At 48.7% G+C, this 13,830-nt stretch overlaps 1 protein-coding gene across 1 annotated transcript; it reads left to right on the top strand.

Moving 5' to 3' along the window:
• Nucleotides 1–1,598: 1,598 nt before the first annotated feature.
• Nucleotides 1,599–10,140, top strand: PSMC4 (proteasome 26S subunit, ATPase 4). The gene is made up of 11 exons (XM_079724312.1): nt 1,599–1,646; nt 2,564–2,662; nt 2,787–2,973; nt 4,389–4,535; nt 4,617–4,726; nt 4,830–4,923; nt 8,466–8,633; nt 9,085–9,161; nt 9,305–9,473; nt 9,680–9,735; nt 9,908–10,140. The coding sequence occupies exons 1-11, from the start codon at nt 1,611–1,613 to the stop codon at nt 10,019–10,021; spliced, it is 1,257 nt and encodes a 418-aa protein (XP_079580438.1). The 5' UTR covers nt 1,599–1,610; the 3' UTR covers nt 10,022–10,140.
• The last annotated feature ends 3,690 nt before the right edge of the window (nt 10,141–13,830 follow it).

The raw sequence follows: 13,830 nt of genomic DNA on the forward strand, positions 1-13,830 counted from the left end.
CTCCATACTGTTTTCCACAGTGGGTGCATCAACTTACATTCCCACCAACAGTGCAGGAGGGTTCCCTTTTCTCCACACCCTCTCCAGCATATGTTATTTGTAGACTTTTTAATGATCGCCATTCTGACCGGTGTGAGGTGGTACCTCATTGTAGTTTTGATTTGCATTTCTCTAATAATTAGTGACGTTGCACAAAAAATTTTTTTATGACAGACTATATCAAATATATGCTCCACCGGTGGGAGTGTAAGTTAGTACTATAGTTTGACAGTGTCTGCTAAAGCTAAACACATACCTGCCCTGGGGTATATTCCCATGTTTACCAAAGAAATGTATTAGAATATTCATAGCATCAGTATAGCCCCAAACAGGAAAATATCCAGTTTTAGGCATATTCACACAATGGAAACCATACAGAAATTAAAATGAAAGAACTATCCCTACACACAATATGACTCTCACAAACATAATGTTAAGTAAAAGAAGGTAAAAACACAGTACACACTGTATGGGTCCCTAGAGAGTTTGAAACAGACAAAGTAATCCATGCTGTTAGAAATCAGGTAAATGATAACTTTCAGAGGGGATGAGGGTGGCAGAAAGAGCATGTGCGGAGCTTCTGGGGGCTTCTCTGTTTGGTTTCTTGATCTGAGTATTGGTTATATGGGTGTGTTCACTTTGTGTAAATTCGTTGAACTGCACACTAATGACATGTATACTTCTCTGTACTTATACTTGAGTAAAAAGTTTACCTGACAAAACTGTAGCTGGGGTGATGAACAGCGGCCAGGAGAACAGGCTTTGAGGACAGACAGATCTGGGGCCCCGCGCTCTGGTTTCTTTCCCTGTAAAAGAGGGAACATAATGTCTGTCAAGATTCGATGAAGTGAGCACGTAAGACATAAGCACAGGGCCTGGTCTATATAGGCCTGCAGTTCTCCTGCGTGATCCAACTCCTGGCACCGCTGCCTCACCTTCTCCAGCCCTAATGCGTGGGTTCTACTTGATTCACAGTAATGAAGTAACTGGTAATGGCGGGCTTGGGGCTCCTCACCCCCGGGATGGAGCCCGGTAAAAAGTGTCATTCTCAGGGGCAGCCCCCGTCTTCCCGCCCCCGCGCAGGGGGCAATCCTCGGCTGCAGCCTACTTGGAAACCCCCTAAAAGAGCCCCTCTGCGAAACCCGGCCAAAGGCAGCTCCGGCCCCGCCACTAAAGATAAAAGAGCACTTTGCCATTAGACTCTGACAGATCTCTGGGAAACTCCTCAGGTCAAAGAGCAACGAGGGCAGCGCCGCCTGCCGGCGAGAACACCCGCGCGCGAGAATGCCGTGCGAGACTGCGCCAAGGCGCGCTATTGCACACGCGCACCACCCCGGGCCCGCCCGCGCGCTCGCGCGGTTAGGAGTGCGCCTGAGCATATCTTGGGGGAGGAGCTCAGGACGAGGTCGCCCTGCCCTTCATCTATCTGGCCTATCCGGCCCATCCGGCCGTCTCTCCTTGGTGTCTTAAACTACGTTTCCCAGAATCCATCCAGGCCCTGGCTTTCCGGTGGCATCAGCGGAAGCGGTGACTGGCTTAGGCCGGGCTGCACAGAGGCCGGCTTGGTCGCTATGGAGGAAATAGGCATCCTGGTGGAGAAAGCTCAGGTCCGGTGGGGCCTGGCTCGCGGGGAGAGGGCGAAGCCGATCTGAATGGGATGTTGAGCGACTTCGGGGATCCAGGCCTGGGTCTGAGTGTTTTCGGAGGTCTCAGTGGAGAGCTTCGTGCCGTCCCGAGGCCTGGGCTGTGGCTGAGTGATGTTGGGAGGGCAGTAGGGCTCGGAAAGCTGGGCTGGGGAAACGAGTGACATTAGAGGTTCTTTGGGACTGAATGATTTCGAGGTTTAGCTGGGAATGCTGTGACATCGGTGACCCGGCGGCACTGGGGATGGGTCGGTAGTGAGTGATGTATGGGATTCGGCCGTGGGGCAGAATGATATCTGAGGCTGGGCTGGGGAGCTGACTGACATTCGGGGCTTAGCTGGTGTTGGAGGGCCGAGTAATGTATGTGGTCTGGCCGAGTGATGTTTGGGGACTCCCTGGGAGCTGGATGACATAAGGGCCTAGTGTGAGTTGGAGTTCTGTGACATGAGGCGTCTTCGGGAGGTAATTGAGTAACGCCCGGACTGTATGAAGGCGTGTTGACTTTACCAGTCAATTGAGAGAGCCGTATGATATTAGGAACCTGTTGAGGGGGGCTGGAGGGCATTGGGGTCTGGTAAGGAGCTGATAAGACATTTAGGCCCTAGATGGGAGTTGGGTGACATTGCAGACATGTGACAAGTGGCATATGATACCAGAAGATCTGTTTGGAAGGCTGTTTGACCGAGGGGCCTGTGAGGAGTTGGGTGACTTCAGGAACCTGTTTAGGGGACTGAGAGGTTTCCAGGATCTATTTAGGGAGCTGAATGATGTCAGGAGCCTATTAGGGGCCAAGTGACTTCATGGTGAAGTGGGAGGGGGGCTCTAGATTCTTTCATAAGGGGACCTTCTTTTTCCAACCTGAGTTTCCCTCCATGGTCTAGGATGAGATCCCAGCCCTGTCTGTGTCACGGCCCCAGACTGGCCTGTCCTTCCTGGGGCCTGAGCCTGAGGACCTGGAGGACCTGTACAGCCGCTACAAGGTACATTCAAACCCAATCCGGACCCTGCACAGGGCCCAGCATCCCATACTTCCCCCACCTTCCACTGCTCCTTGGCTCAGCAAGGCCTGGAGCCATCCCCTACCTCTTCCCTCTCTGCTCACAGAAGCTGCAGCAAGAGCTGGAGTTCCTGGAGGTGCAGGAGGAGTACATCAAGGATGAGCAAAAGAACCTGAAGAAGGAATTCCTCCATGCCCAGGAGGAGGTGAAGCGAATCCAGAGCATCCCACTGGTTATTGGGCAGTTTCTGGAGGCTGTGGATCAGAATACAGCCATCGTGGGCTCCACCACAGGTGCGTGGGGGGTTGTTTACTCATCTGTTCATTCAACAGCTGTCAACTGTTTCCTGCCACGTGCCAGGAACTTACAGCGGCAAATGAGGCAAGACAGTATAATGGTGTTTTTCAGAGTATTTTGAGTCTGATGCAAAAGTGGAAATATATTTTACGTTCTCTCGCTCTTTCTTTCTCTATGTGTGTGTATATAACTCATATAGTAAAAGTTTGACCAAACGATAGATAGCCACACTATGTGTGACATACTCTAACTAGTTTCCCATTTTGTTCTAGTCTGTTTTGTTTTAAACAACGTTCTGGTCATGACTCTCAAATGATTTCACAACTCCTACTGGGTTGGGACCCGCAATTTGAAAGCACAGGTGAAGTGTTAAGAGATTGGGCTCTGGTAAGGAGCCAGTATATGGGAGCTGCTGTTATTAACGTGGGTCTAGGCTCTGCCTTCACGATGGGTGTTGTCTCTGCATCTTATCTGTCTTTTCGTGCTTCTGGCCTCTGCTCCTCTGGACCAAGCCATATTCTTATAAAGCTTGCGGGGAAAGGTGTGTGACTGGGCCTGGAATTGGACGGATGGGCTGGTAGTGAGGTAGTGAAGGGAGGGAGATATCCAAAATGAGGCCTGTGTCTTTGATCTTTAGGACTTAGGGGGACAGTGGCTATCTCTGAGATGGCGACATGGGCAGAAAAGCAGGTTTGCAGGGAGACAGTGAGGGCAGTCTGGGACATCATGGGGAAGTGTCTGGGAGGTCACTGGACAGCCAGGTCTGAAGGTCAGGAGAGAGACTGAGGCCAGAAAGAGATGTGTGTGTCACTACCATAAATGTAGAAGGTGGACTGGGGACGTGAGACTGGAGGCTGGGCAAGCAAGAAGGATTCTGCTGCAGAGACCTAGATGGGAGAGGATGGTGCTGAATCAGGGCAGGTTCCCTGGGCAGGAGGGAAGGGATTAGTCAGAGAGACATTTTAGGAGGCTGGTGGACCGCCATGGTGACTGACGGGCTGTGGAGGGAAGCAGAGAAAAGTCCAGAATGAGGCTTAGGGCTCTCGCTAGTGACTCGGCACCGTGGGCCTCCCTGAGACAGAGACCCAGGAGGAGCAGCATAAATGGGGGGAAGATACTGAGAACACATTGAGACATGGTGAGTGAGACATGCCGTGGGGATGTCCACGGGCAGGCATTCCAGGAGGCTGCTGGTCACCTGGGGCTGGAGCTCAAGAGTCAGGGATAGACAGGGAAGTTGTTAGTGTGGATGCGGGGGGTGGACTGGAGGAGGCAAGACTAGAAGCCAGGAGGGCCATTTGGGGTCTGAGTGAGAGATACTGTCTGCCTGGAAGTACAGCTGTGAGGTTGGCAGTTTTGAGGTTCTGGCACTTCTCATTTTCCCGTCTCCCTTCTCGTCCTGTTCCCAAAGGCTCCAACTACTATGTGCGCATCCTGAGCACCATCGACCGGGAGCTGCTCAAGCCCAACGCCTCAGTGGCCCTCCACAAGCACAGCAACGCCCTGGTGGACGTGCTGCCTCCTGAGGCCGACAGCAGCATCATGATGCTCACCTCAGGTGAGGGGGAGCCCAGGGCCAGGGAGGCCTGAGGGGATCCTGCGGGCCAGGCTGGGAGCCCCAGCTCTGCTCTCCCACCAGATCAGAAGCCAGATGTGATGTACGCGGACATCGGGGGCATGGACATCCAGAAGCAGGAGGTGCGGGAGGCCGTGGAGCTCCCCCTTACGCACTTTGAGCTCTACAAGCAGGTGAGGAGCTGGAGCTGGCAGGGAAGGGAGAGGCCGTCCCCACCATGTCTCCAGTTGGTGATGGACTCCCCGGCTCGTGCTCGTCTCCACCTCTGTGCTTCAGATCGGCATCGACCCTCCCCGAGGCGTCCTCATGTATGGCCCGCCCGGCTGCGGGAAGACCATGTTGGCAAAGGCTGTGGCTCATCACACGACAGGTGAGCTGCTTGGCCCCTCCCCCGAGCTCTGACCTTCTGGGCTCTTCCGACCTTGCCCTCAGCTCTCTCATCCTCCCCAGGAAGTAGTGTGGCACAGCAATTCAGAACATGGGCTCTAGGGTCAAAGACCCAGTGTGCGTCTTACTGAGTGGCTGTGCCGTCCTGGGGAGGTGACTTTACTCTCGTGCCTCAACTTCCCCATCTAATAGAACACTCATTTCACAGCATGATTGTGGGGATTAATGAAATAATGCCATGTTTTTCCTACTAATGGGTCATTACTAATGACCCGTTAGTAATTATGAATTCAAATTCATGGGTTGCAACCAGCATTTTAAAAAATGAAACAGAACAGAAAATGTTGGAGTCCACCCCACATAGTAAGAACTCGTATTGTTTGTGAACACACACAAACACTGTACACAGGTGTGCTGTGGTTGTTTACAGATGTATTTCTTCTTGTAGGTTCTAAACAAAAATGTCTGAAAGTCACTGTATTACTGTTTGTAAAGCCTAAGGACAGGACTCAGCTCATCTTAAAATCTTAATATGTCTAAGCCAGGGAGCAGTAGTGGGCAGTGGGTAAGTAGTGTGTTTTCTGGGCCAGACTGCCTGTGTTTGAAATCTGGCCCCCTACAAATACTTATATAAGTTAGTACTACTTACGTAAGTTAGTTTATGTAACTACTTGGCAAGTTAGCCTCTCTGTGCCTCCATTTCTTAATTTTCTGGATTATTCAGAGGATGAAATCAATATAAAGCTTCTAAAACCATACCTGGCACGTAGTAAGTGGACAGTAAATGTTAGCCATTGTCATGATCATTCATTGAACTTCTGCTCTCCCAGGTGCTGGGATATAGGGATGAGTCAGACCTGTCCCCTGCATTGGAGAATCTCCCAGTGTGGCTGAAAAAAAGGAAAATAAACACTTAGAACTCAGTCAGTTAGTATTTATTGAGCACCTAATATGTACCAAGCTGTGTTCTAGGTGTGGAAGACATGGCAGTGAACAGAACAAAGTCTCCCTTCCTCGTAAAGGTGATGTCTTAGTTGAGGAAGCACTAACAGATGAATGAAGAGATTATATGTCATGTGGTACTAATGCCTGAAGAAAACAACTAAGGGGCAGGGGATAGGGAATAACAGGGACTGCAGCTTTATGTGCCGGGACTGGAGGTGGTCAGGGAAGACTTTTCTGAGGTGACATTTACATAAAGACCTAGAAGAAGCCTTGAGGGAGTGAGTCATGTGGACGTCTGGGGGAGGGAGTGTGTCAGGCTGAGGGACTTGGGTGCAAAGGCCTTGAGACAGGTGTGTGCTTAGTGTTCTAGGAACAGTGAGGAGGCCCCAGTAGTTGACGCCGAGTGAGCAAGGGGGTTATGGTTGGAAGTGAGCTTGGGTGGGAACGGTCTGCAGAGTAGCACATGCTCCAAAGAAGCAAGGAAGGTAGTGGGATAGCCCTAAAGGAGGGTTGTCAATCCATTCTGCGTAGGCTCTTAGGTAGGGGTTCCCAGAAGAGAGGTGTGAGGAGTCTGTCAGGCACACAGTTGGGAGAAGGAATAGCATTTGCAAAGGCCAGGAGGCGGGAAAGAACCCATTTAGGGAGTCGTGAGTAGTGGTGAGTAGACCGTGACTAAACTCGACGAGGGCAGGGAACTTGTGCATTTGTCCTTTTTTGTGTTTCCAGTGCCCGCCGAGTAGCTGAATTGTGGTAGGTGCCCAGAAAATAGCTGTTGAATGGCTGGCTGAAGGAGGGGCTGTGCAGGTCCAGGGATCAGAATGGGCGTGAATATAAATAGTCTTAGTGCTAACCTAAGAGATTTCAACTGTTGTCCTGAGATCAGGGTGGTTTTAGACAGGCAGGGTTCAATAGAAATACAGTTGCCCCTCGAACAACAGAGGCTTGAACTTCGAGGGTCCACTTATACCCAGATTTTTTTCACATGATGCATGGTTGGATGAATCTGCAGAGGCAGAACTGCAGATCTGGAGGGCCAGCTATAAAGTTATACACGGATTTTATGCACAGAGGGTCGGCACCCCTAGACCCTGTGTTGTTCAAGGGTCAACTGTATAATGAAGCTACATATATAATTTAAAATTTTAAGTACTCAGTTTTTAAACAAGTTAAAAGAACTAGGTGAACTTCATCTAAAATATGTTTTTTTATTTAACCAGTATACTCAAAAATATTATTATTTTAACATGCAGCAGATACAAAACTTGAGTTTTTTCTATAATTTTTTATTGTAGTAAAATATATATAGCATAAAATTTACCATTTTAACCACTTTAAAAATATACAGTTTATAAGTGGCATCAAGTGGATTCACAGTGTTGTACAGTCATCACCATTATCCACTTCTGGGACTTGTTCATCATCCAAACTGTAACTCCACACCCATTAAACAATCATTCCCTATTTCTCCCTCCCCGCAGCCCCTGATAACCTCTATTCTACTTTCAGTCTCTATGAATTTGCCTATTCTGGGCACCTCATATACATGGATGAATCATGGAGTATTTGTCTTTTTGTGACTGGCTTATTTCCCTTAGCATAATGTCTTTGGGGCTTACCCATGTTGAAACATGTGCCAGAATTTATTTCCTTTTGAAAGCCAAATAATATTCCAAATAATATTCTGTTGTATGTATATAGCACACTTTATCTATTCATTTGTTGATGGACATTTATTGAGATATTTTACTTTTTTTGTACTGTCTTTTGAAGTCTGGTGTGTATTTCACATTTACAGCACATCTCATTTTGGACCAGCCACATTTTGGTTGCTCAGTAGCCACTTGCCGCCAGTGGCCACCACATTAGAGAGGGACAGGGCTGCAACTTGCACAACTCCTAGTTTATGACCAGATCTACATAATGGACTTTGTGTCTCCTTTCTCTGTCGTGGCTGGAAGGAGTGTCCTGGAGGTTGCTCCGTGCAATACAAAGCCACATCCAGTCACTAACAAACAAGTTAAACTCTAAGAAAAGATGAAAAGGAGAGGCAAGCCCAGAACAAACCTGTCTTTAACCCCATTGCCACTTGTTGATTATGTCAGAATATGTGTTCCTGGTTCTTGACTCTTGCATGATATTCAAAAGTGGGTCCTTTGAGCTCTTGGTAAGGCAGCATGATGCCTGTGTATGGAAAACCTATTTTCTTACTGATTTTTCAAGCACTCTGGAAATTCACATTTTTTGGTGTGTTGGATTCCATGAATGTCTCTAGCTCTACTTTGTCGGTATGTTGAAGCACAGACACATTTTTTTTAATACCCTGATTTTTAAATGTTGGGCCAAAAAATGACACATCCATAGGCAGGATTCATGATTTGTGCTGCTGGGTCTCTGTGGGGTACAAGCTGGTCCTCCTGACTGGATCTGGAACCCAGCCCAGGTCATGAGAAAATGACCTGGCTACTTGGAGTGGGTATCCAAAGAAAAGGATGTCCTCAAGGAATTCTCAGTTTCAGTTGAAGTATTATGGGGCCCTACAGGTGTCCCATTCTCGTCTAACCCCTGTCACTCTGCCATCAGCTGCATTCATCCGAGTTGTGGGCTCAGAGTTTGTACAGAAGTACCTGGGTGAGGGCCCTCGCATGGTCCGGGACGTGTTCCGCCTGGCCAAGGAGAACGCACCTGCCATCATCTTCATAGATGAGATTGATGCCATCGCAACCAAGAGATTCGATGCCCAGACAGGGGGTGAGTGATGCCCAAACAGGGCCTGGGGTCTTTTTTTTTTTAATGACTTTATTTTTTTGGCTGCGTTGGGTCTTCGTTGCTGCATGTGGGCTTTCTCTAGCTGCAGCGAGCAGGGGCTACTCTTCGTTGCGGTGCCCAGGCTTCTCACTGCAGAGGCTTCTCTTGCTGCATTGCAGAGCACTGGTTCTAGGTGCACAGGCTTCAGTAGTTGCAGCGTGTGGGCTCAGTAGTTGTGACTTGCGGGCCCTAGAGCGCAGGCTCAGTTGTGGCGCACGGGCTTAGTTGCTCCACGGCATGTGAGATCTCCCCAGACCGGGGCTTGAACCCGTGTCCTCTGCACTGGCAGGTGGATTATTAACCACTGTGCCACCAGGGAAGTCCCAGGGCCTGGGGTCTTGGGCAGGCTTGTCATGCGGGATGCCCTGGACTGACCGTGTTATGTACTATCCAGCTGACAGGGAGGTTCAGAGAATCCTGCTGGAGCTACTGAATCAAATGGATGGATTCGACCAGAACGTCAACGTCAAGGTTTGGGGTTCAGGATGGGCGAGGGGAGGTGTGGTGTGGGAATCAGGGAAAGATGGAGGCTGGCATGTGAGGAGATAGGTATTGCGACAGGATGGGGAGTATAGTTGGGACAGAGGTCTGAGCTGGCCTGTCGCTGATGCCAGGTGATCATGGCCACAAACAGAGCAGACACCCTGGATCCTGCTCTGCTGCGGCCGGGACGCCTTGACCGTAAAATTGAATTTCCACTCCCTGACCGCCGCCAGAAGAGATTGATTTTCTCCACTATCACCAGCAAGATGAACCTCTCTGAGGAGGTTGACCTGGAAGATTGTATCCTGCTCTAGAAGCGAGGAGAGGGTCACCGTTGAGAATGGGGATTAGATCTCCACCTCTGCCATCACCACCACCCAGACTGTGCAGGTGGGAGACCAAGGTCTGGGGGGGGGATGGTGACAAAGACAGCCCAAGAACGACTTCTGGCTCCAGGCATTCACCCAGTCATGCATGGAGTGGTTTCCTTAACTCACCTGCTATAGATGTGGCCCGACCAGATAAGATTTCAGGAGCTGATATCAACTCCATCTGTCAGGAGGTGAGTGATGGTTTCTCTCTAGATTGGGCAGGGGGTGTGTGAAGACCCTCCGCTCTGCTGCAGTCCTGTCCATCATTGCCTCCCTGGGTCTTAGGCTGCGTCTCTCTCTTCCTGCACCATCACTAGGGGCGGGGAGTGCAGGGAGTAGATTTTAACTGTCATCCCTCAACAGAGCGGGATGTTGGCTGTCCGAGAGAACCGCTACATTGTTCTGGCCAAGGACTTCGAGAAAGCATACAAGACAGTCATCAAGAAGGATGAACAGGAGCATGAGTTTTACAAGTGACCCCTCTGCCCGCACACAGGGGCTGGGGGTTCGCTCACTTCCCCAGCCTCTGTCCCCAAAGCTAGTTCTGTTTTTTCTTTACCCAGGATTGATTCATTCAATAAACTAACAAGATCAAATCTGTTTAATTTCTTCTTACAAGTTTAACTCCTTTGGAGAAGCTGGGCCTTGAATAGGATCCTCTGTGCTCCTCCTGCTCTCCTGACAGATGAGCGGTTGAGGTACATGGTCTGGGTTACAGCTTGAGAGAGAAGTAAAGAATTCAAACTAAATGACCAGAAATTTGGGGAAAAGGATGGAAAAGGAGCAGACTGCAGCCCCTGACCAGAAAATAAAGTCTCTATCCATCTCCCCACCCACATTTACCATTCGAGTCTTGGGCAGTTCCTGCCTTCTTCACACTCAGAGGGAGTTATCAAGGACAGAGAGACCACCCATTAGAGTCCCCCAGAGCAGGGATGAGGGGCTGGGGGTGGGGTTGGATGCCTGGGTTCTGTGAATGTCTCTGGCTCTTCATGCCATCTTGTTGGGGCACAGATTCGTTTGGTAGGACCAATTCCCACTTTCTCTTGAAATCTGTTTAAACACCTCTCCCTCTGGGGAGTCTTCTCCGATGCACCAAGAAGGGAAGTAACCCTTCCCCTACACTGCCCTGGCGTCGTGCACATGCTGTGCGCTTTGCACTCCTTACATCTCCAAGTGCTTGCCTCCTCCAGACTGGAACCTCTTGTAGAGTAGTCAGGGATTGTAGCTTGATCACAATTCAAGTCCCAGCACCCACACATGGTAGACATTCAGTTCATGTTCCTTGAACAAAAGTATGAATGTCACTATATATTTGGGAGTGAGATGGGAAGAAGATATAAGGAAAAATAATTGAGGAATCACAGGTCCTTGAAGAAACGGGGGTGATTCTGCTAGATAAGCATGGCATGTTGAACAGAGAAGTTAATTCTTCCTCTCTCCTGGCACCTCACTAAAACAAAAGGAAGGTATAAATTCACATGGACACAGGAAGAGAGAGGAGATGGCAGCAATACAATTTTGGAAAGAGGCAGATACCTGCTTACTGATGTAGCAGACCTGAGGAAACTTGAACCTGAACTCAAGGGAAGCCCAGAAACAGTCATTTTCCCCTTTCAGAAGCCAGGTTCTGAAGGTGAGGCCTGGAAACAGGAGGACTACCTGAAAGACTGTATAAAAACCAGAGGGCTTCCCTGGTGGCGCAGTGGTTGAGAGTCCGCCTGCCGATGCAGGGGACACAGGTTTGTGCCCTGGTCCGGGAAGATCCCATATGCTGCGGAGTGGCTGGGCCCGTGAGCCATGGCCGCTGAGCCGGTGCGTCCGGAGCCTGTGCTCCGCAACGGGAGAGGCCACAACAGTGAGAGGCCTGCATACTGCAAAAAAAAAAAAAAACCCCCCCCAAAAAAAAAAAAAAAAAAAAAACCAGAACTGATACACTGATTATGCAGGAAACAAATGAGCTGTTGTTACTCCAGGCCCTGTGACCCTTCCCCAGCCTGGCTGAAGACCTCAGATTTACTCTGGAAAGGCTGAACCAGCAGTCTCTGGGCTGGTGTGCCTGGAGCAAGGATGAGAGCGGGGCCGTGCAGAAGACGAGATTGAGATTAAGTGAGATCCCTGGGCAGGCAATTGAAGGATTCCTTCTGAGGAAACCAAGCAGCATGAGAGAAACAGGAAAGTGGGTTGTTAAGACACCTAAAGTCCTCACCATTCACATTCAGCAGCAGCTAATATCTAAAACTGATGAGTTTACAAACGCATGTAACTCAGATTTATGGAAGTAAATTTCAAAAGAAACAAATGAGGATGGGAAGTCCTTGCCTCTTGGAAGTAGACAGGGAAATACAGGGTGAGGGTGACATGGGAATGCTTTTTGTTTCTAATATACTTTATATATATTTAACCTTTTAAAATAGGTACTTAAAAAACGACAGTGACAACACCACGCGAAAAAAAGGATTTTACAAGTCCTCTTGGAGGGACGGTAAAGGAAGGAAATTCCTGAAGTGACAAAACACATCCTAAACATCAGTGATAAAGGGCAAAGAGATTGGGAAAAGAACAAAGCCATGTACCTAAGAAATGACAGCAGACTAGTGTGAGGCTAAAGCTATAACTGGTAAGAGGTGGTAGCCACTCACATTAGCTGGGAGAAGGGATATTTGGTATATTTTGTGGGTTGCCCAGCAATCTTGTTGTCTGTGCTTAGGCAAAATTATGAAATGGCCTACCATTATTATGGTCTCAGAGTGACTTTGATATTGATGTTCTGTGAGACTGTTCATGTGCAACAGGATAACAGGCCCAGCTGTGAGCACCAGGCCAGCTTTCAATACCACTGAGGCCTACCTGGAAGTGTCAGGCCAGTTCCTGGATGTCAGGGGCTGCTTTTTTTTGTTCTCAATTACGTGCTACCGCGTTAAGAGGGAAAAACTAACGCCAGCTTGCTGAATAGCCCAGACACTCGTGCGTTTTGGAAGTGGAGTCTTGAAAGCAAGTGTTTTCCTGCCAAGCGAAACACATATCACTTTTCTCTGTTCTTCTCTGCAAAGACAAGAGGGAAAAAAACCCTTAAATATATGTAAACCTTTTTGTTTATTTGTTTTTAATTGTTTTAACTGTAAAAATAATACACATAAAGGAGCCCAAAATGTAAATGTATAATGTAACAACTTATTATAAATAAAACACTTGCATAAACATCATCCAAGGACCAGGCTGTAGGTTTCCACTGAAAAAGAAATTCCTACACAGCTGCCCATAGGCAGTGATGATCCATTTTGTGAACACATCTGTAATTACTGCAATGGAGAGTGCACCCTGGATTGATACAGCCAGTTTGGACAAATAGCAATCATTTCCCCAGGTTTCATGTATTCTTTAGTAACATTTCCTTTGAGTACAACCAGCATCAGTAAGCATATCTCAGATGAGACTACAGTGCATGTACTGCTAAGTAGTTAAAAAGGACTCTGTTGATCAAAAATGACTCTGTACCAATGCAGCAACGTGACAAACGTCACCACTGTCTGCACAGACCAGAAGCCATGTCATGATGGCACAGGTCACACCAAAGCCAACCTAGATGACTCAAACGTGGTCTTCCATGTCAGTCTCAAAGGGAGAGGAGGAGGATGAGGGAGCATAAGAAGAAGGAGCCAGGGGCTTCCCTGGTGGCGCAGTGGTTGAGAGTCCGCCTGCCGATGCAGGGGACACGGGTTCGTGCCCCAGTCTGGGAACATCCCATGTGCCGCGGAGTGGCTGGGCCCGTGAGCCATGGCCGCTGAGCCTGCGCATCCGGAGCCTGTGCTCCACAACAGGAGAGGCCACAACAGTGAGAGGCCCGTGTACTGCAAAATAAATAAATAAATAAAAATTTTTTAAAAAAAGAAGAAGGAGCCAGAAGAAGACAGGGCTCAACGTCCTAATGACTGCATAATTTTTTTTTTTTACTTGTCCTCACAAACTACCCCAAAATATTACTTGGACATTTTGCTTCTTCTTCAGGATCTTAAGGTATATTTACTGTCTTATGTCATAGGATAGGAGGCTCCAGTGGAACGCTCAGCATGGTGACTCCTCCTGCTAAAGCAGGGACACATCAGGCCAGGCAGACGCTGAACCCAGAGTCCTGCAAGGGAAAGCAGGGTTCTCCCCAAAAGTGAGCCTGGTGACCCCAGTGGCCCAGCACCTGCTTATTTTTATTTTTATATCGATCCATATATATAATTGTGAGTTCATACCATTGCATCTAGTTTCAACCTGCCATCACAGGCTCATTCTAG

Source organism: Hyperoodon ampullatus, assembly GCF_949752795.1.
Source record: "Hyperoodon ampullatus genome assembly, chromosome: 18".
Taxonomy (NCBI): domain Eukaryota; kingdom Metazoa; phylum Chordata; class Mammalia; order Artiodactyla; family Ziphiidae; genus Hyperoodon; species Hyperoodon ampullatus.

Coding starts and splice junctions, on each gene's coding strand:
- PSMC4 (XM_079724312.1), top strand. CDS start 1,611: ATGGAGGAAATAGGCATCCTGGTGGAGAAAGCTCAG. Junction 2,974..4,388: donor CATCGTGGGCTCCACCACAG/GTGCGTGGGGGG, acceptor CTGTTCCCAAAG/GCTCCAACTACTATGTGCGC. Junction 8,634..9,084: donor ATTCGATGCCCAGACAGGGG/GTGAGTGATGCC, acceptor TGTACTATCCAG/CTGACAGGGAGGTTCAGAGA.